The sequence below is a fragment of the Polypterus senegalus genome, chromosome 6 (genome assembly GCF_016835505.1).
Source record: "Polypterus senegalus isolate Bchr_013 chromosome 6, ASM1683550v1, whole genome shotgun sequence".
Classification (NCBI taxonomy): domain Eukaryota; kingdom Metazoa; phylum Chordata; class Cladistia; order Polypteriformes; family Polypteridae; genus Polypterus; species Polypterus senegalus.
The window spans coordinates 69,165,706-69,189,067 of record NC_053159.1 but is presented as its reverse complement, the minus strand read 5'-3'; the positions used below and the strand labels follow the sequence as shown (position 1 = coordinate 69,189,067).

Genomic DNA, 23,362 nt, shown 5'->3' with positions numbered 1-23,362 from the left:
TTGAACCTGTCCCAGTCATTCAATACATTAGACACAATGTTCCTCCCGATATCAAGAGTGAGTCTGATATGGCCGTGCAATATGTAACAAAGAGAATGGAAAAGGAAGGTGCCATCTCCGGGCATTGAAACCACTCAGTAAGTGACAGTTCTTTGATCGATGGTGTTTACCTCGATAGACATGTTAATGCGGGTACGGTTGGAATGATAAAGGAAATGGGTACCTGAACAATGTAAAGTAAGTCTAATATACCTACACAATAACTATAATCGTAATAAATGAACAATAAAACAGTGGAGAAGCCGTGGATTAAATAACAAGGCTGTAGTTATCAGCAGGGAGACGGAACTCGTAAGCAAGGAAGGGAATGTAGAGACTGGAGCGACGAACGGCCTTATATAGGCAGGCAGCGAACAACATGGGAGGCGTTGGGATGGGGGACCCAACGCCGCCTCACACGGTGTCCAAGCTGTAGGCTATGGAAGTATATATGTACATAAGTAGGATTCAGTTAGTGTTGGGAACCCGCGTATCAAATTTCTTGAAGATGGGCCCATAAGTAACAAAGACTGTTGAAAAGTTCAATATGGCGGCCGACAGTGGCATCATACCACCGAAATAAGTACCAAATTTCAGCCTTCTACCTACACGGAAAGTTGTAGAATTAGTGACGTTGGAAAGTTCAATATGGTGACTAAAAGTGGCGTCATACCACCGGCGCACGCATACATTGGTTTTGGTTAGCGCAGGGAAGCCACCTACCAAATTTCGTGAAGATGGGGCCATAAATAAGAAAGTTCAACATGGAGGACGTTGTTGACCGTTATGACTGTTACGCGTAGAATTTCGAAATGAAACCTGCTTAACTTTTGTAAGTAAGCTGTAAGGAATGAGCCTGCCAAATTTCAGCCTTCTACCTACACGGGAAGTTGGAGAATTAGTGACGTTGGAAAGTTCAATATGGCGTCCGACAGTGGTGGCATACCATAGAAATAAGTACGTACATCGGTTTCGGTTAGCGCAGGGAAGCCGCCTACCAAATTTCGTGAAGATGGGGCCATAAATAAGAAAGTTCAACATGGCGGACGTTGTCGACCGTTATGACCGTTATGACTGTTACGTGTAGAATTTCTAAATGAAACCTGCCCAACTTTTGTAAGGAAGATGTAAGGAATGAGCCTGCCAAATTTCAGCCTTCCACCCACACGGGAAGTTGGAGAATTACTGATGAATCAGTGAGTGAGTGAGGGCTTTGCCTTTTATTAGTATAAGGTAGATTATTTTACTTTACTTTAGGCTTCTTGCAAAAATATTTTTAACAAAAAAAATTAAGACAACAAACAGAATGAGGTCAAGGTCCCTTGCCTTTTAATATAGACTGTTCCTAATAATTTTTATGAAATACTGTTCTAGCGCCCGTTATTGTAACGGGCTTAATGTCTTGTGTGTGTGTGTGTGTGTGTGTGTATATGTAACCATAACCTCGGAGCGCAAAGCACCCCGGAATATAAAAGCCTAAAACTTTGCCAAGTACATCTATTTTTCGTGACAAGAAAGTTGTTGAGTATTGATCCGTGTGTCAAGGTTACCCAGACTTCATAAATATGTCATTTTCAAACAAAAAAACTTCTGAGAATCTTCCATCCATCATCCACAGGGGTTTGCTGGAGCCAATCCCAGCCAACACAGGGCACAAGGCAGGAAACAAACCCCAGGCAGGGTGTGCACACACACACACACACACACACACACACACACACGGGACAATTTCGAATTGCCAATGCAACTAACCTGCATGTCTTTGGACTGTGGGAGGAAACCGGAGTACCCGGAGGAAACCCATGCAGACACATGGAGAACATGGAAACTACACGCAGGGTGGACCCGAGAAGCAAACCCGCTACCCACTGTGCCACCCTTTATGAGAATCATCCATTTTAAAAGACAAGCTGTGTGTGCTACATCGGTGCTTACGTTCTTCTGCAGCCCCCTCACAGTGTGGTTTTATCTAAAAAGACAACTTGATAATAAACATTCATGTCATGTGCTTGGTGGTGTGTTAATTTACATCCAAATGTATATGAGAACTGCTCCCAGGAAGGATATTTCTTCACAGAAGCAAAAAGAAAATGCATCCTTACCTCAACAAAAATAGTGCCAGGAATATGTGATTAAATGATTATTTTCCGATCTTTTTGGTCGCACACGTATGTTGGAAACACAAAATAATTGTTTTCTTTTATTGAAATGTTTGGCACTTCAAAGAAGATGATGTATTTGGTAAGTTTTAGGCTTTTATTTTTCCATGGTGCTCTTTACTTTATTGGTTGCATTATGATGTCTGTACTTCCATCCATCCATTTTCCAACCCACCGAATCCGAACACAGGGTCACAGGGTGCCAACCCACCACAGAACACACACAAACACACCCACAAACCAAGCACACACTAGGGCCAATTTAGAATCGCCAATCCACCTAACCTGCATGTCTTTGGACTGTGGGAGGATACCAGAGCGCCCGGAGGAAACCCAAGCAGACACGGGGAGAACATGCAAACTCCACACATGGGAAGCGAACCCAGGTCCCCTAACTGCGAGGCAGCAGCGCTACCACTGCGCCACCAAAAAAAACCAAAACAATAATTTGTTTTAAACCTGCCTGACATATCTCTGAAAGTATTCAAATAAGTGTTTTTCAGAGACCAATTTGGAAGAAAACTACTGTGGTATTTACATAATGAAAATTAAACATTTTGCTATGCCAGTGTTTACTTATTTTTCTTCAAATACTCAATCATTATTTCTACCTTGGCACATTTTTATTAGTAGACTCATGATCAGTGTGTGAAATAATCCCATGGGGGAGTCTTATTGGCTGAACACTGAAGTCTTATTCTGGTACAATGAAATACACAATAAATTAGATCTGGAAAATTTAAAAAGATATGCATATCATCCATCCACCCTTTATCCAACCCGCTATATCCTAACTACAGGGTCATGGGCGTCTGCTGGAGCCAATCCCAGCCAACACAGGGTGCAAGGCAGGAAACAAACCCCGGGCAGGGTGCCAGCCCAACCGCAGGGCACGCACACACTCACACCCCAAGCACACACTAGGGACAATGTCTTAGGCATGTACATGTAGATTGCATTATATACATATATGCATGATGTATATACAGCAACTGAAACACTGTCAACGGCTGTAGCTTTATCTGGATCATTTTGTTTTCCTCTGAAGTTGAACGCCAACATATTTAAAGTTCACGCTCATCTCCAGTCGGCCCTTGCATGCTCCTGCTCACTGCTAGGAATCGAAATTCTCTCAGTAACACTACCAAAAAAGGTCATCCCTATAATGGACTTGTTTTTTGAACAACTAAATACAGCAACACTGCAGTTCCTGCTTGGGGTTCTGATTTATTCATTTTCTCGGTGTGCCTTCTTTTAATGTCTGCCTTATTTAAAAGATGAAGACTGCTACCACTTAGTCATCTAGCCCTATCCAGCCTGCTCCTTCACACTTATTTCACCCTATCCAACCTTTAAAGCAGTTGCAAACTGCGTTCATTCACTCCTGTCTGTAAAGAGCTCTCTTCACTCTGCTAAAATATTTTCTGACAAGCTCAGTGATGGACTCTTGAGTAATTTTTAATTTGTAACCTATTATTACTTGACACGCCAGTTTTTCATTGACTTCATTAACCCCATTAACCCTAATATTTTTGTTATCAAAAAAAAATGCATTTTTTGAGACTGATTTTGCTTAAATCTGATGAGGGGACTAATTGTGTCTGGAGGCGTCCCCACCTCACAGATGGTATAGGGGTTTCCATTATGCCATAGGCTGTAGTCTTTACATGCATAATATTAGTGATCAGCCTCTCACACACAATAACTCCCTGTGGTTTCTCAGACTCAACATGCTGTATGGGTGGTTGGTATGTCTATCTTTTATAAAATTACAAAGTGATTAGCACTTGTTCAAATTTGAAAATGCATGTTTTTTAGTTGTTTTGGACCTTTACCCACACTGAACGGAAAGTTGTGTGTTTTTTAAACAAACCTTTTTAAAAACACTCTCTAAAGTTTATAAGGTTATCAGAATATCGGAATAATTCAGGATATTTTAAAATTATATAAACTTTTCAAAGCTGCTTTTATAAGAAGAATTTTTTCCTGTCATGTTTGTCGGAAAATCACTTTGTCATGTTGGTGGCATTTGCCGTTGAGAAATAATTTCTTAATTAATGATAATTTCAGAGGTTGGCAGATTGTGAGTGCATCTCTAATGGAATACCAGCTTTGTAAACCTGGTAGTCCAGGTATGCTTTGTGGTAGCCCAGCTTTATATATAGAGTGGAGTGTTACGTGCAACTTTGACAGCAATGTTTACGTGTAAAGTATTACTTATTCTCGCCTGGACAAAGCTGGGAGCAGTGTAAGGATTATGTTTTTCAATTTCTCCAGTGTCTGCAATACCATCTAGCCATCTCTGTTAAGAGGAAAGCTCAAGAGGTGTCCTGAAAAAATGACTTATCTGTCAGGCAGACTGCATTTTACAAGACTCAAGGACTGTTTTTTTGATGCAGATGTGAGCAACACTGGAGCACTACAAGGAACAGTCCTGTATGCTTTTCTCTTCTCTTCATTGGTGCAGTCCTGTAATGAAGCATCCATCTTAATTTGAACTTGGCTTTACCAGACTAATGGCAGAGTTCTGTGCTGTATGTGTTCGAGCTACCCATAAGCTAATGCAAACGTGTTGATTTTTCCACCCCATTCTTTTAATTAATAGTGTTCCTATCCTCTGCTTTAATTTCATGATGGTTGCTGCTTTTTGCTGTGAAGAAGTTTATTATTATTGTTGTTATTACTATTATAATTACTTTTATAAGAGTAGATAATAATAGATGTTCATTCACCCATTATCGGTCTTCTATAATCCAGCTCAGGGGCAAAAGGAGCAGTGCATATCTTGGCTGCATTATGTAACTCATCCCTGATAGGGTGCCAGTACATCAAAATATATAATCACAAAGGGGCAATTTAGAATCACTAGCTCATCTTTGGAATGTAAATATATACTTGATTGCCTGGAGAAAAAACCCACACAGCTGCACACTCCACAGACAGAGCCCATGATTGGATTCAAAGTCACATTTTTAAAACGCATTTCATGGTTGTCTATTATACAGTATATCTAAGTGTATTTTTCTTTTTACTTGTTTTGCAGAAGCATTATTTAATTTGGGCCAAGAAGAGCTGGGATGCTTGGCAGACAGAAATAAACCTGGAGCCAAGGTTTGATACTGGGGATTCTTTCAACTTTATATTCCTGTTATAAGAGTATTGCCAATTTTTATGTTGTTGTCAACTGTCATGTTATTCTTTGCTAAATAATTAGAACAGTGGTCCCTCCTCAATCGTGTGGGTTGCGTTCCAGAAAAGTGAAAATCCGCAAAGTAAAAACCATACGTTTATATTGTTGTTTTTATATTGTCACGCTTGGGTCACAGATTTGCACAGAAACACAGGAGGTTGTAGAGACGGGGACTTTAAAACACTGCAAACAAACATTTGTCTCTTTTTCAAAAGTTTAAACTGTGCTCCATGACAAGACAGAGATGACAGTTCCGTCTCACAATTAAAAGAATGTAAACATATCTTTCTTTTCAAAGGAGTGTGTGTCAGGAGCAGAGAATGTCGGAGAGAGAAAAGCAAACAATCAAAAATCAATAGGTGCTGTTTGGGCTTTTGAGTATGCAAAGCACAGCACAGGAAGCATATTGTATATAATTGTGGAGTTTTATTTAGTACGTAATACATGCTCTGATTAGGTAGCTTCTCAGCCATCCACCAATAGCGTCCCTTGTATGAAATCAACTGGGCAAACAAAATGAGGAAGCATGTACCATAAATTAAAAGACCCATTGTTCGCAGAAATCCGGGAGCCAGCGAAAAATCCATGATATATATTTAGATATGCTTACATGTGAAATCCGCGATGGAGTGAAGCCGCGAAAGTCTAAGTGCAATATAGTGAGGGATCACCGTATTTTTAATGCTCCATTCTTTTATCAAGCTGTTGAAGAGATTATAAATTATTTATAACTATTGTTGTTATCTCTTTGTTTAGTTCAAGTATTGATTTGGCCTTTTTTTATATATTTAGTCTAAAAAAAAAAAAGAACTGAAAATATTTATAAATTGTCAAATGTGTTTACTACAGGTGAGAGTAATTCCTTTGGAACTACAGCGACTCTTTGTTCAGCTTTTGCTTGTTGATCAGCAGGCTGCTTCTACTACAGATCTCACAGATAGCTTTGGATGGACCAGCAAAGAGGTACTGAATGTTGTTTAGTCTTGTAATAGAACTTTGGTTAAAGAGAAGTACAAGTGTAATGTGACAGTACAGTTGGATTTTATTGTGATAAATTTTAAAAATGTTTTTATGGATACTTTCTCCTTCCTGTGCTTTAAGCCAAACATGGATAACATTTATACTTTCTGTGAATTTTTAATGATTTGTAAAGAGTTGTGTTCACATTGACATGTCTTTTTTTGAAAAAAAGAAATTAAATCTGCAGTGAGTCAGTACTGAAAAGCAGTAAAACAGGAAAAGTTTAAATGGGATGAATAATTTTTATAGGAGCTTCTACAATGTCCCTTAAGTATGAATTTTGGTACTCAAAAAGATCTCACACACTTGAACAAAAAATCTTATTTTCACTCAGATTACTTGTATAGCTAACATTTCATTAGGATGGAAATGCTTACTTGATAATTGTAAATTGATTCTTTCTGAATGGGTATGTCCTGTGATGGGCTGGCAGCCAGGGAAAAGGTTGATTCCAGGCTTGTACCTGATCTGACAAAAATAGGTCTTGCTCTCCATACCCCAAAAATTGGAATGAATGTGTTCACTAAGTAGATTGATAGATGCTTCTGTATTAAGAAACTATATGTTCTCCATTCAGCTCTGCTTACAACTTTTCATGATTAGCAATTGCTGTTTGATGAATTGTTTTTATACTTTTTATTTTTTAGGAATCAAATCAACATGATGTACAGGAGCTAAATCGAATTCTCTTCAGTGCTTTAGAATGCTCACTTATTTCTACTTTAGGAAATGATCTTATTAACAAACTATATCATGGAATAGTAGTCAACCAAATAATTTGCAAAGAATGTGGAAATCTCAGTGAAAGACAGGTACTATAAATTTTACTGAATGATCTTTTTTACATTCACTGTATATTTTCATTTTAAATTTGTTCTGATTCTGCTTTCCTTTTTAAATGTTGTTTTTGCGAAATATATGTTACATGTAAGTGTGTGTGCATATATTTATATATATATATATATATATATATATATATATATATATTTAAACTGCTCAAAAAAATTAAAGGAACACTTTGAAAACACATCAGATCTCAAAGGGAAAAAGAAATCCTCCTGGATATCTATACTGATATAGACGGGGTAATGTGTTAGGAACGAAAGGATGCCACATCGTTTGATGGAAATGAAAATGATCAACCTACAGAGCCCTGAATTCAAAGGCTCCAAAAATCAGAGTGAAAAAATTACGTGGCAGGCTAGTCCATTTTGCCAAAATTTAATTGCAGCAACTCAAAATTGTACGCAGCACTTTGTATGGCCCCTGTGTTCTTGTATACATGCCTGACAACATCGGTGCATGCTCCTAATGAGATGACAGATGGTGTTGTGGGGGATCTCCTCCCAGATCTGGACCAGGGCATCACTGAGCTCCTGGACAGTCTGAGGTGCAACCTGGTGGCATTGGATGGACCAAAACATAATGTCCCAGAGGTGTTCTATTAGGAATTGTCCTAACTCAAACCCTTTAGCTGCCTCCCATGCAGACGTTTGTGATAATATATAGATATATACATACAGATATAAATCAAAGTTGACTCACTAACTCCTCAACATTAAACACTGTTATCAATTTTGTCAAAAAGCTGACGTTTGGCAGGATGCTAAATCTAGGCCAGTAGGTATCCACTAATAAAGTACATTTCAATATATCAGTAGTCCACAAAAATGTATACTGTAGTTTGTAAATGTCAATGCTGAATATAAGTTAAAGAAAACCACAATTCAGTGTATGTGTATGTACTGTTTTACAACAAATATTGTTGTCTAATTTAAACTTTGGCACCTGATCCTCATTGTCTTAGGAAAGTTTGCGGGTTAAAGTAGAAAGATCCTGAGTAATACGATTAATAATAAATAAAACCCATCTGAAGAACTGTATATCTTCTTTATCACAGAGGAAAGATGTGTAATGTTTTAGTATTATTTATTGTCTTGTGCTTGTGCTTTTGTTAAGCTTTCTTGAAATTTTACTGTGAAATAAAGTTTTAGAGAAGCTGAAATAATTTTATAGCAAAGAACAATTAATAAATCTAATAATTATTACAGTATATTAATAGTTTAGTAATAATAACATTGAAATTTTATAGAACATATAGAGTGCACCACAGCTGTAACATACAACTTGATTGCTAAGAGACAAATGAGGGTCAAGCAGCGCACACACACACACACACACACATACACAATCTTCCCTGAGCGGTGCTTCTGGCAGATCGTCACAAAGTGTCTGTCCCCTCTAAGGCCAGTTTTATACTTCACGCGATGCATGCTCCAGCAGATGCTCCCGCTACGCAAGTGTTGTACTGTTTATACTTGTGTGCGTAATTTACGTAAATCTCGAAGAATCCAGTTAGACAGCACAGGAAATAACTGCAAAGTTTTGTAGAAATATGTGTAGTAGTTTGTCCATCCATCCATCCATTTTCCAACCCGCTGAATCCGAATACAGGGTCACGGGGGTCTGCTGGAGCCAATCCCAGCCAACACAGGGCACAAGGCAATAGTAGTAGTAGTTTGTGTGTGGTGCTCAAACTCACAGACAGAAAGAAATGCAATGTTACACATATCTGTATAACAATAAGAATAGAAATATAAGAAATATAAATTCTAAATAAAGTACCATTCCTTTCAGGCAATTTCAATTAGACAAACAGAGCTGATAATGGCGAACTTTAGTGAGCTTGTTTCAGATTTTATTTTTTTTCCTAGATATTTACAGGTATATGTAGAAAATGCAAAATTGTATTAGACTGTATTCTAAGTTAAGGTATACAGGAAATAGCTGCAAAGGTTTTTATAAATAGTTCTGGTGGTTTTCATGTGATGCATTAACAGGCATGCAGAAATTTAGTTTTATATGTGTAGATTTAGCATTCAGTTTAATTATTCTACATTTCTAAGAATCACTTCTAATTGTGAAGCCATTGTGAAAACGTACACTCACAGCAGCCTTATGGCATTGACATTAAATATTCCTGACTTACAATATAAACTGTTTTCAGTCACAAAACCATTAAAAAATGTAAATTCAGTCATTGTGTAAATTTCTTGATAATACCCAAAGCCAGCTTTTCAGAAGAGTCTAAAGGTAAAGTACAATTTTGACTAGTAATATGCATATATCAAGGTTCCAGATAGTGTTGGTCAGACAGGTAAGTTAAATTTTTTGCTTTTACCCTGTACATGTTATTGTAAACTTGAAATGAATTTTGGACAGCTTGGTGTGATAGTTTACTCTTCTGCCTCTAATTTACATGCCTGCTGCTGTTTGTGCCTAGGCTTTCAGAAATGTGTGATTCATTTGAATTTTGCAGCTCTGTATGGGGTTTATGCATAAATCACCTGTGTAGATTTTAGTAAGGTATTTTGATATTAATAAAAGTCAAAGGTGTTTTTGTTAAGTAATTGGGAAGATTTATACTGGTGAAGTATGCATATATGAACTAGCAGCCAGATTCCAGGCTTGCACCTATTACTGCAAAAACAGATTCTAACTTTCCATAACTCAAAACTTGGTAACTTGGTCAAGTTACACATTTTAATAACATTCATGATAGGTAAATTGCAAACTGTAAATTTTCTCAGAGAATGTGAAAATTAAGTGCATACTGCGTGCTTAATGCTGCCATCTCCCCACAATTGAACTGTATGTTTGTAAATAGTTAGATCTAAATTAAAAGTTCTAAAAGGAACATTTAAGCTTTTTTTCAAAATGTTTTCTAGAATGAGAAAAAAGTAATAAATTCAATAACTTTTTAATCTTGCTTCCCCCGACTGTGTGAAACTGATTAAGTCACTTCCTGTACTAAAGTTCTAAAAGTATCTAAACAATTTTGATATTTATTTCTAAGTTGATTTAAGTTGGTTACGGTTGATGTAGCAGTAATTTTATATAATTAATATATACTGCTCAAAAAATTAAAGGAACACTTTAATCAGAGTATAGCATCAAGTCAGTGAAACTTCTGGGATATTTATCTGGTCAGTTAAGTAGCAGAGGGGGTTGTTTTTCAGTTTCTGCTGCTTTGGTGTTAATGAAATTAACAACAGGTGCACTACAATGAGACGACCCCCAAAACAGGAATGGTTTAACAGGTGGAGGCCACTGACATCATACAAACCCCCCCATCTTTTCTGACTTTTTTCAGTAGTTTTGCATTTGGCTACATTCAGTGTCACTAATTGGTAGCATGAGGCGATACCTGGACCCTACACAGGTTGCACAGGTAGTCCAACTTCTCCAGGATGGCACATGAATGTGTGCCATTGCTAGAGGGTTTGTCATGTCTCCCAGCACAGTCTCAAGGAAATGCAACAGATTCCAGGAGACAGGCAGTTACTTTAGGAGACCTGGACAAGGCCATAGAAGGTCCTTAACCCATCAACAGGACCAGTATCTGCTCCTACGGACAAGAAGGAGCAGGATAAGTACTGCAAGGGCCCTACATAATGACCTCCAGCAGGCCACTGGTGTGAGTGTCTCTGACCAAACAATCAGAAACATTTTTCAAGAGGGTGGCCTGAGGGCCTGATGTCCTCTAGTGGGCCCTGTGGTCACTGCCGTGCTCCATGGAGCTCAATTGGCATTTGCCATAGAATACCAGAATTGGCAGGTCCACCACTGGTGCCTTGTGCTTTTCACTAATGAGAGCAGGTTCACCCTGAGCATATGTGACATGACCGGTTTGGGGGTGGGTCAGTGATGATCTGGGGAGGCAAATCCATGGAGGGATGCACAGACCTCTACAGGCTAGGCAGCGGCACCTTGACTGCCATTAGGTATTGGGACAAAATCCTTGGACACACTGTCAAACTCTATGCTGGTGCAGGCAGCTCCTGGAAGAAGAAGGAATTGATACCATTGACTGGCCCCTGACTCGCCTGACATAAATTTAATACAACTCCTCTGGGACATTGTGTCAGTCCATCTGATGCCACCAGGTTCCCCCGTGACACCCTCCATTGCCAGGCATGCATACAAGCATGTGGGGGGCCATACAAACTACTGACTACAATTTTTGAGTTGCTGCAATGAAATTTCAGCAAAATGTACTAGCCTGCCCCATAATTTTTTCACCTTGATTTTTTGGGTGTCTTTCAGCATCTATCATCTTTGATAATTATCATTTGCATCAAATGATGTGGCATCCTTTCATTCCTAACACATAATCCAGGCCATATCAGTATAGATATCCAGTATGATTTTTTTCCCATTTATATTTGATGTGTTTTCAGTGTTCCTTTTAATTCTTTTGAGCAGTTTATTATATTATAACTGTGTTTCTAGTGCCATATTATCACGTCACTTCACTGTCCAGCCTTTTTAATGCTGTATTCTGTTTCACAATAGATATACAGCTTTTATAAATAGAACCATCTGAAGCACACTGTAAAGAAAAGAAAAAAAAAGGATTACAACCTTCTAAACTGAGTCTTTCTTACTGAACCAAAGGCTTGGTTTTTTTGCTTCTTGCAATTTCTATCCAGGGCATCCAAAGATGGGCAAGGATGTTCAGAATACAGGCTGGTGAAGAAAAAAGTAACCTGTACCTCCTGTTGGTTTCAACTTAAAGCTGTAAAGGCAAATCTAATAAAAGTTACATATTTAGCAAAATTTGCTCACTGAATATATATCTTCCCCTAAATTATGTCCTTTATTAAATGAAAGACTTGATTATTCTTTAAGGAAAGCTGTAAAGTTAATTTACACCTTTTTTTTTTTTTTAGGAAGATTTTTTGGATTTAACAGTGGCTGTTAAAGGAGTGCACAGCCTGGAAGAGGCACTTTATAGTATGTTTGTGGAGGAGGAGCTCTTTGATGGTAATAATCGGTATCGATGTAGTGGCTGTAACAATTTGGTCAGAGCTACAAAGGTCAGCCCATATTGATTATATTCCTTTTTTTGGTTAATCGATTAGGATGACATTTAGAATTATATCGCATTTGCTAATTTTATAACAAATATTTTTTATTCAGCTCATACAAATGTATATTGTACTTGCATTTCCCCCCTTCCCCTGCTTAACATGAGTTTTTACAAAATGGATTAGTAGATTAATTCTTAAGTCTGTTTTTTTATAGTTAATTACATTTGCATTTCTAGTCATTTTTTTGAGAACTGGGAAACCTGTATTGACTGTTGAAAAAAAATTGCTTGTGGCTTGAATTTTTAGGTCATGAGAATTTTATATTTTAATTTGTAACTAGCAAAATACCCGCGCTTCGCAGCGGAGAAGTAGTGTGTTAAAGAAGTAATGAAAAAGAAAAGGAAACATTTTGAAAATAATGTAACATGATTGTCAATGTAATTGTTTTGTCACTGTTGTGAGTGATGAGTGTTGCTGTCATATATAATATAATATATATATGTATACATACAAACCGGATTCCAAAAAAGTTGGGACACTAAACTAATTGTGAATACAAACTGAATGCAATGATGTGGAGATGGCAAATGTCAATATTTTATTTGTAATAGAACGTAGATGACAGATCAAACGTTTAATCCGAGTAAATGTATCATTTTAAAGGAAAAATATGTTGATTCAAAATTTCACGGTGTCAACAAATCCCAAAAAAGTTGGGACAAGTAGCAATAAGAGGCTGGAAAAAGTAAATTTGAGCATAATGAAGAGCTGGAAGACCAATTAACACTAATTAGGTCAATTGGCAACATGATTGGGTATAAAAAGAGCTTCTCAGAGTGGCAGTGTCTCTCAGAAGCCAAGATGGGTAGAGGATCACCAGTTCCCACAATGTTGCGCAGAAAGATAATGGAGCAATATCAGAAAGGTGTTTCCCAGCGAAAAATTGCAAAGACTTTGCATCTATCATCATCAACTGTGCATAACATCATCCGAAGATTCAGAGAATCTGGAACAATCTCTGTGCGTAAGGCTGGGGGTGGAGCCAGCCGGGACGCCCAGGAGGACTGGAGGAGGGCTTGTACCTCCTCCAGACCGAGAGGGGGCGACCGCCCTGGTTATATTGGGGGCCACGGGTAGAGGGCTTGGAAGCCCAGCCCTGTAGGGGCCCGTGGCCACCACCAGGCGGCGCCCCAGTGCCTGAAGAAACCTGGAGCCCAGCACTTCCGCCACACCAGGAAGTGCTGGGGGGAAGAAGACAGGGTACACCCGGAGGGCTTCCGGATGCGCAGCCGGCACTTCCGCCACACTGGGGCGTGTCTACGGAGGAATGCTGGTAAGCAGCTGGAGCCCATCCGGGTTCCTATATATTCACTCAGGATATGAAGTTGGGTGGAAGAAGGACGGAGCTGGAGAGAGAGGACTGGAGGCGGCCACAAAAGCAATTGGACTGAGAAGCCTGGACTTTGGGGGATCGGTGCTGGAGGCACTGGGGGTGCACATGAAGTATTTATTGTAAATAGTGTGAATAAATGAGTGTGTTGGGTGAACTAACGATGTCCGTCTGTCTGTGTCCGTCTTTCACAGTATATGTATGTATGTATGTGTGTATATAATATATATATATATATATATATATATATATATATATATATATATATATATATATATATATATATATATATACAGTGCTCAGCATAAATGAGTACACCCCACCCCCTTTAAAAAGTATGAATGTAATCAGTAGCTCAATGAACAAAAGAACAACTTCCAAAATTGTCACAAGGCTGAGTTTTATTGAACACTTGTTTAACTCCATAACATGAAATTAAGGTTAATAATATAACCTAGATCACAAAATTTTCAGTTTTACTCAAATTGGTTGAAGCAACATTGAATACACCCCGTAACAAAAACTACTACATCTAGTATTTTGTATGACCACCGTGAATTTTAAGGACAGCACCAAGTCTTCTAGGCATGGAATGAACAAGTTGGCGACATATTGCAACATCTATCTTTTTACATTCTTCAAGAATAACCTCTTTTAGAGCCTGGATGCTGGATGGAGAGTGATGCTCAACTTGTCGCTTCAGAATTCCCCACAGGTGTTCAATTGGGTTCAGATCAGGAGACATACTTGGCCATTCAATCACCTTCACCCTGTTCTTCTTCAGAAATGCAACAGTAGCTTTAGATGTGTGTTTTCGATCATTGTCGTGTTGGAAAAGTGCACGACGACCAAGTGCACAGAGTGATGGCAGCGTCTTCTCCTTCACTATAGAGCAGTACATTGTTGAGTTCATGATACAATCAATGAATGCAGCTCCCCAACACCAGCAGCACTCATGCAGCCCCACATAAGGACACTGCTACCACCATGTTTCACTGTAGGCACCATGCATTTTTCTTTGAAATCCTCACCTTTACGACGCCATACAATTTTGAAACTATCAGTTCCAAAAACAGTGATCTTTGTCTCATCACTCCAGAGTATAGAGTTCCAGTAGTCTTCATCTTTTTCAGCATGGGCCCTAGCAAATTCTAGGCGTGCTTTTTTTGTGCATGGGCTTTAGGAGAGGCTTCCTTCGTGGACGATACCCATGCATGCCATTGGTTGCACTTCCATCTTTCTTAAATTTTTGGAATCACTTTTGCTACAGTATTTTGACTGATATGTAAAGCTTTGCTGATGATCTTGTAGCCCTCACCTTTTTTGTGTAAAGTAATGATTTCTTTTCTCAGATTTTTTGACATTTCTCTTCCATGTGGAGACATTGCTGACAGCATGAAATGGGAAGGGCTTTTCTTTGTTAAGTAATGCCCTTTTATAGTCACCTGTCTGCTGGACACCTCTTAAATGAATAATTAGACTCACCTGTGGTTGAATGCCTGTTCATTAGAATTTTGTAGTCTTAAGTGTGGCTTTTCTCCTAAGACTATAATTGGGGTGTACTCATTTTTCAACATGGGCTTGAATGAATTTGATAGGAAGATCACTTTTTTTGTGTGTGCAAATTAATAAAATCTTGTTTGCAATCAATGGCCCACATTTGTGGGAGTATTTTCTAGTACAGTATCTCATAGAAAATGTTGATACTGAAAGGAAACTAAAGGTTTTCTGACAAATGTAGTGGGGTGTACTCATTTATGCTGAGCACTGTACATATCCATACATATATACATATACACATTATATATGTGGAACCTCGGTTCACGAACGTCCCAGTTCACGTACAACTCGGTTCACGACCAAAAAGATCGCCAATCTTTTGCCTCGGTTCACAACCACACACTCGGTATACGAACAAGCCAGTTTCCTTTGCCTGTCTGAGCTGAGGAGAAAGAGAGAGAGAAAGAGCGGCGACGTGCCTGCTAGGGAGGGAGGAGGAGATTGCTTCGCGTGTTTGCTGAACAAGCCAGTTTCCCTTGGTCCTCAGTTGAGAGAGAGAGAGAGAGAGAGAGCGGCGAGCAGCACGTGCCTGCTGGGAAGGGGGAGGAGGAGATTGCTGCACGTGTTTGCCTGCCTATCTGTAGGCTGTAGTGCAAGCGAAACCATCCCCCTCCCCCCACAGGCAGCCTGAGAGAGAAAGAGAGCTGCCATGCTTTTTCATTTAAGCAAAGCGCTCCTTGTGCATTGTTTTCAATAAGACGTGCACTCTCTTTGTGCTCTACAGTATTTCGTGTGCTTTTGCAGTTAACTATGGCTTCTAAGCAAGTGGAGAGTGGTCAGAAGAAAGTTTTGAAGAAAATTGAAATCGAAGTAAAGAAAGAAATTACAAAAGGTGGAAAAACTGTTTACCAGTTTACTCATTTACCAATCGGAGAACCCTCGTGCTTTCAAGCAGCATAATGTAAACAAAGCCAGACTGCCAGTAATGTGGAGGGTCACAAGAACGTTCTTTTTGGAATGGCTGCAGGAGGCTTTCACTCCCACCAGCTAAACAGCTAAAAGCACCAGAAACCCAAGAAATCACAAGAGAGAAAACACCTGAAGGAAAACACTTCATGCCAGAACTCGTTTCATGCAAGGTTAGTTTTCTTGGTGGTTTTTGTATTACGGATTTTTCAAAAGTAAGTTTTTAGTTCATAATGCGATTTGTTGCAATGTTATTTTTCTCTTTTTTTCAAATGTTAAGCTTTTTCCTTGTGCTTAGAACTCATGAAAGGTTTACAGATGGAGTTTTCATAGCGCGATTAGGTGCGATGTTACATTTCTCTTTTTCAAATGTTCGCTTATTTCCTTGTGCTTAAAACTCATTAAAAATTGTTTACATGGAGGACTTCATCGTGTGATTTGTTGCAATCTTACTTTTTTGTTTGCTTGTGAGTTGGTTTTGCAAGCGCCGGATTTTTCTGCTGTGCTTAAAAGTCTTTTTAAAAATAATGCTGCGCGAGCACGTGCTACAGGGAGATTAGAGAGCGTGGGCAGCTGACAGGGAAGGGATTGGGGGGATGGATAGGTGTGTGTGTGTTTGTGCGCTCGCGCTACACAGAAAGAGAGCACGTGAGCCAGCCTGCTCCTGTAGCTGAGGTAGGGAGGGGCTTTGGTGGTGTGTGTGCTACAGAGAGAGAGCGCGGAGGAGCCAGCTCGTGTAGCTGATCAGGGAGCCTGGGTGTTTTGTGTCAGTGTTATTCAATGTTTTTACATTAGTTTACTATTACACTGTGGATTCTATGGTGTAATTAACTATATTTGTGCTTAATCTTTACATATTTTTACATATTTACATACAGTTTGTACGGTCTGGAACGGATTAATTGTATTTACATACAATCCTATGGGGGAAACTGCTTCGGTTCCACTGTGTATGTATATGTGTATGTGTGTGTGTGTATATGTGTGTATATATATATATATATATATATATATATATATTATGTATATATATATATATATATATATACACACAATAATATACATACATATCTACATATACACACATATATATGTGTGTATATGTAGATATGTATGTATATTATTGTGTGTGTGTATATATATATATATATAGATATATAGATATGTATATATATATATCTATATATAGATATATATATATATAGGTATATATATATATATACAATAATATACATATCTACATATATAAATATACACACACACACATATATACACACACTCATACACTCTTTGGGGTGCGAGCAACTGTTGCAGGGGGTGCCAGAATCCATCAAGGAAGAAAAATGAAAAACCATTATTTGTACAAAATCTTATTTATCCATTCCTAAATAATTAAATGGGCAGGCTATTTTCGTATCAGTGCAATACGCTGCTTGTTAAAACGGATGACTCCCGCTCTTACGTGCAAGTCTCGTGGATATTATGAACTATCATTATCTGTTCAAGTTCTATTTAAATTTTAAATAGAAGGAATTTTTATTTAGTTGACAGAAATGTCTTTGGTAGGAATGTAACTTAAACGTAGGCATCATTGCATACATTTTTCTTCACCATAGAAATGTAAAGAGTAAATTCACCTTACATTCCAACCAAAGATATTTGTGTCGACTAAATAGAACTTGAAAAGATATATTTTTTCAAATGTGATCGCGCAATTCAGATCGAGTTGACGCGCACTACATCGAGCTCGCGTGCTATTGTGGTTTAAGCCTGCGTGCCTCAATAAGTTAAGCCCTCCCCTCAGCTCTTACTTTTTACCGTTCATCTAATGATTACACAGAGTATGGCTTTACCAAAACAATCATTGATGTCGAATAAAGTATTTATTATTCATAAAGCTTCAATTGGTGATCTGTCTTTCTGCTTTAACCGCATATTTTTTCATACGTCTCAAACCAAGGGGATGCGAGGGTAAAATGAATTGGGAAGCGCTGATATATATGTATGTGTGTGTATATATATGTATGTATATAATATATAAATAATTTTACTGTGAAATAATCCAAAGAGTACGCAACACTTGTTTTACCCTAATTTTGGGGTCATCATGCGTACATACTCAGTACACCCCCTCTCGGGAATCGAACCTCAGATGTCGGCGCTAGAGGCGAAGCCTCTTCCATTGCGCCACGGCGTGTGGTTTGTCTATTCACAGCGGAGAAGTAGTGTGTTAAAGAAGTTATGAAAAAGAAAAGGGAACATTTTAAAAATAACGTAACATGACTGTCAATATACAGTATTTGTTTTGTGAGTGTTACTGAGTGTTGCTGTCATCAAGGATTTGATTATCATTATTTCTTTCAATCAGGTTATATTTGTAGGATGTGTTGTGTTCAAGTTACATTCCGTGTTTGTCAATCGTTGTAAAGATGACAGGTTTCATTCATCGATTCGTTTCTTACTGCATCAATAAACAGCTCGTCTTCCTCTTTATCTGAGACGTGACACACTGCATGCACAGGTTTTTTTTTACACTGTCTTCCTTTAGCGGGACATTGACTTTTTCCACCGTGTGCTTTGTTTCCGCAGTAGTTGCACTTATGAATATGCTTGTATGTGTCAGACTCTTCATATTTTTTTGCTGCCTTCTCAATTGTGTAATTCGGTTTTTGTTCAGCACTCTTTGGAACTGTTGCTTTTTGTCTGTGCACTGCGTCAGTTCATGTGAGCCGCTCGGTGTACATGCATCGAAGGTTCCCAGCTGTGCTGTTTCCATCTCGTGCGATGTCCACAGCTGTATTTAATGTTAGCTAAGACCCGGCAAAGTTTCTCTTGCAGTTTCGCTGAGTTTGTGCCAAACACCACCCTGACCATCTCATCTTTGTCTGCATAAGCACTGTCCTTCACCCGTGAATATTTAGCGGCAGTGTTTCTATTGGATTGCCGCTGACGGACAGCCTTATATGGGCAGACACTAAATTACGTGGGAGGCATAACTACGCCTCCCACGGCCATCGAGCAGACGTCTATCTATACTAATAAAAGGCAAAGCCCTCACTCACTCACTCACTCACTCACTCACTCACTCACTCACTCACTCACTCACTCACTCATCACTAATTCTCCAACTTCCCGTGTGGGTGGAAGGCTGAAATTTGGCAGGTTCATTCCTTACAGCTTCCTTACAAAAGTTGGGCAGGTTTTATATCGAAATTCTACGCGTAATGGTCATAACTGGAAGCTGTTTTTCCATTTACTGTAATGGAGATGAGCTTGAACGCCGTGGGGAGTTTCGTGTGACATCATCACGCCTCCCACGTAATCACGCAGTACATAGAAAACCAGGAAGACCTCCAAAAAGCGTTGAAGAAAACATGCATTATATAATTGAGAAGGCAGCGAAACAATAAGAAGCGAGCGAGTGACATATACAACCATGTTCATGAGTTCTGCTACTTGAAACAAAGCACGATGTAAACCTACACTTTAAATTAAGTTCATAGACAGGCTGCGCTGGCGTTTGTAATTTAGTGCCTGCCCATATAAGGCCGTCCGTCAGCGGCAATCCAATAGCAAACTCCACTAAATATTCACGGGTGAAGGACTGTGCTTATGGAGAGGAAGATGAGATGGTCAGGGTGGTGTTTGACACAAACTCAGCGAAACTGCGAGAGAAAGTTTTAAGTGCCAGGACTAAGGTAACATTAAATACAGCCATGGACATAGCACGAGATGGCACCAGCACAGCTGGGAACCTTCGATGCATGTACACCGAGCGGCTCACGTGAACTGGCGCGTGCACAGATAAAAGCAACAGTTCCAAAGAGCTGAACAAAACCAATTACACAATTGAAAAGGCAGCAAAAAATATGAAGTGTCTGATAAGCATATTCATAAATCCAGCTACTGCGGAAACAAAGCACACGGTGGAAAAAGTTAATGTCCCGCTAAAGGAAGACAGTGTTAAAAAAAAACCCGTGCATGCAGTGTGTCAGGTCTCAGATAAAGAAGAAGACGAGCTGTTTATTGATGCAGTAAGAAACGAATCGATGAAAGAAACCTGTCATCTTTACAGCGATTGACAAACACGGAATGTAACTTGAACACAACACATCCTACAAATACGAACCTGATTGAAAGAAATAATGATAATCAAATCCTTGATGACAGCAACACTCAGTAACACTCACAAAACAAATACTGTATATTGACAGTCATGTTACGTTATTTTTAAAATGTTCCCTTTTCTTTTTCTAGCTTTTTTAACACACTACTTCTCCGCTGCGATACGCGGGTATATATATATCCCGATCTACATACTCAAATAATGGATTGTTTATTCGCCATCAATGATTGTTTTGGTAAAGCCATACTCAGTGTATTCATTAGATGAGCGGTAAAAAAGTAAGAGCGAGGGGAGGATGCAGGCTGTAGTGCGTCAACTCTATCTGAATTGCGCGATCACATTTGAAAAATATATCTTTTCAAGTTCTATTTAGTCCATATGTGTCAAACTCAAGGGCAGCGGGCCACATCCGCCCGGCGTAATTATATCCGCCCGAGATCATTTTATATACTGTATTATTGTTATTAATGGCCCAGGTATATGAAGCGCTGGTAACACAATAAACTACAGATCCCATAATGCAGCGCTTCAGCTGCCTTGCGAACACTTACGCGTTAATCAAGTCTAGCTTATGATGCTGCAAGTTATTGCAAGCTAGCTCACACGATGCTGAGAGAAAAGTTGATTCTGAAAATAGAGCCTTTAAAACCGATGGGAGGCTGAGTATATGTTTACTGAACCCGTGTGTCTCATTTGTGGAGCTAATGTGGCTGTAATTACAGAATTTAATCTAAGACGGCACTATGAGACAAAACATCAGGGTAACCTGAATGCAATGCAGAAGATACAGAAAGCAGAATAATTAAATAAGAATCTGACACTTCAGCGGACGTTTTACCGTGCACAATCACAAAGTGATTTCAAGTGAAGCTGCTTTTATGGGAGACACAAATGCACCAGTGCACCTTGCCCCACTTTCCCTGTTGCCAAGTAATGTTAAACCAAGTCGTCACTACGGTGTTCCCAAATACGCACTTTGCTGATAAACTGAGCGCACTGAGTTTGCACGGTGCTTTGGTGACTTTGAAGAACAAAAAAAGTCCGTCTACATGCGGCTCGAACCTTGTGCATGTTTGGTAGCACATATCTGTGTGAGAAGCTCTTCTCAGTGATAAAGACTAACAAAACAGCACACAGGAGTCGCCTCACTGATGAGCACCTGCAATCCATCCTGAGAATCTCCACAACACAGAACCTCACACCAAACATAAACGAATTTGTTGCCAAAAAGATGCCAGGCGTCCAGCTCTAAAATGACATATGAGCAAAGACAACTGAATGATTTGATTTGTTATTGCTGAAAGGAACACATTTTATTTATATTTCCAGGTTTTGTTATGCAGCATGTTCATATTTGAATTTGTATAATTTTGACAGGATATATTTTTATGGAGAGCAAAATCTTTTGGGATATTTAAAATCTAAGTTTATTTTTATATAAAATTACATAAGAGTAAAGAAATTTGAATGTTTGTTCTTTTAATGTTTACTTTATTTCTAACTTGTATAATTTAGACAGGATATATTTTTATGGAGAGCAAAATATTATAAGTTGTTTAAGGTTTGAGTTGATTTATTCAGGAATAATATTCCTGTCTGTTTTACCATTCCTACCAAAGATATTTCTGTCGACTAAATAAAAATTCCTTCTATTTAAAATTTAAATAGAACTTGAACAAATCGATAGTTCATAATATCCACAGACTTGCATGTAAGAGCGGGAGTTATCCATTTTAACAAGCAGCGTATTGCACTGATCTGAAATAGCTGTGTGTGTATATATGTAGATATGTATGTATATGTATATATATGTTTATATATGTGTGTGTATATGTATAGATATGTATATATATATGTTTATGTGTGTGTGTGTAAATATATATATATATATATATATATATATATATATATATGACAACAACACTCATCACTCACAACAGTGACAAAACAATTACATTGAAAATCATGTTACGTTATTTTCAAAATGTTTCCTTTTCTTTTTAATTGCTTCATTAACACACTACTTCTCCGCTGCGAAGCGCGGGTATTTTGCTAGTTATAGTATATGGACGAAAAAATAGGTTCCAGTTATGACCATTACGCGTAGAATTTCGAAATGAAACCTGCCCAACTTTTGTAAGTAAGCTGTAAGGAATGAGCCTGCCAAATTTCAGCCTTATAATAATAATAATACATTTTATTTATACAAGGTGCCTTTCAGAGAACTCAAGGACACCGAACAAACAATAAATAAAAAAATAAATACAAAACACAATTATAAACAACTTAAAACATCAAGAAATCTAAAAATTAAAACCAAACAAAACCACTATAATTAGCCTTCTACCTACACGGGAAGTTGGAGAATTAGTGATGAGTGAGTGAGTGAGTCATTGAGGGCTTTGCCTTTTATTAGTATAGATAAGTTTCCATTTATTATGTAGAATTTTAGTCCTTTGTTCAATCAAGTCCTTAATTCTTTTTTAAGGACTTGCTTTCGTCGCCCACCCCCATTCCTCCCCATTGAGACGCTCTATGTGCATGCTACGGAAATGTGGTCAGATCTGCTGCTTGCTTGCAGCATGCTCTGCATTTCATGCGGCGCTTAGAACATTTAAAAGTCTGTACAGCAGCTGTATTTTTCTCTCACTGCCTTGTCTCGCGGGACGTTAAAGTGTCTCTGAGAAAATCGCATCTCATCTCATTCCAAGCCTTCCAAGATTATTTTTTTTTTATAATAGAAAGAAATGTTAAACTGCATCACATCCCCATTTTTGAAAGCAGCAAGAGGCAGATGATAGATTTTTAGATGTTAAATTGCAGTGAAACAGTGCAAGCTCCTTTGTCTAAGATACATATTTAATCAGTAAACAAGTGCTCATAGAAAGTGTTTTTTTTTTGGTATTCTGATGCTGACCCTTGTTCTTTCATTTTGATTCGGTTTTCATGTTGGTATTTTGGTAGCTCTTATATTTTAGAATGGTGGTAAATGATTCCTTGCAGTTGCATGGTTAAGCCCTCCAGTTTAGAAAAAATGATTTCAGTGCTCAGAAAATGATGTTGTTGCTCTTTGGTTTTATTCCTTATTTTCAAGAAAAA

General features: G+C 38.4%; 1 protein-coding gene across 1 annotated transcript in view; it reads left to right on the top strand.

The window, feature by feature from the left end:
- Nucleotides 1-2,258: 2,258 nt before the first annotated feature.
- Nucleotides 2,259-23,362, top strand: part of usp40 (ubiquitin specific peptidase 40) — a gene marked incomplete at its 5' end in the record, with an annotated part of 179,198 nt that continues 158,094 nt past the window's right edge. Inside the window, 5 exons of the mRNA XM_039755053.1 lie at nt 2,259-2,280; nt 5,242-5,309; nt 6,238-6,351; nt 7,056-7,220; nt 12,141-12,287. Coding sequence (XP_039610987.1) covers nt 2,259-2,280; nt 5,242-5,309; nt 6,238-6,351; nt 7,056-7,220; nt 12,141-12,287 — 516 coding nt within the window. The remainder of the gene's footprint in view (nt 2,281-5,241; nt 5,310-6,237; nt 6,352-7,055; nt 7,221-12,140; nt 12,288-23,362) is intronic.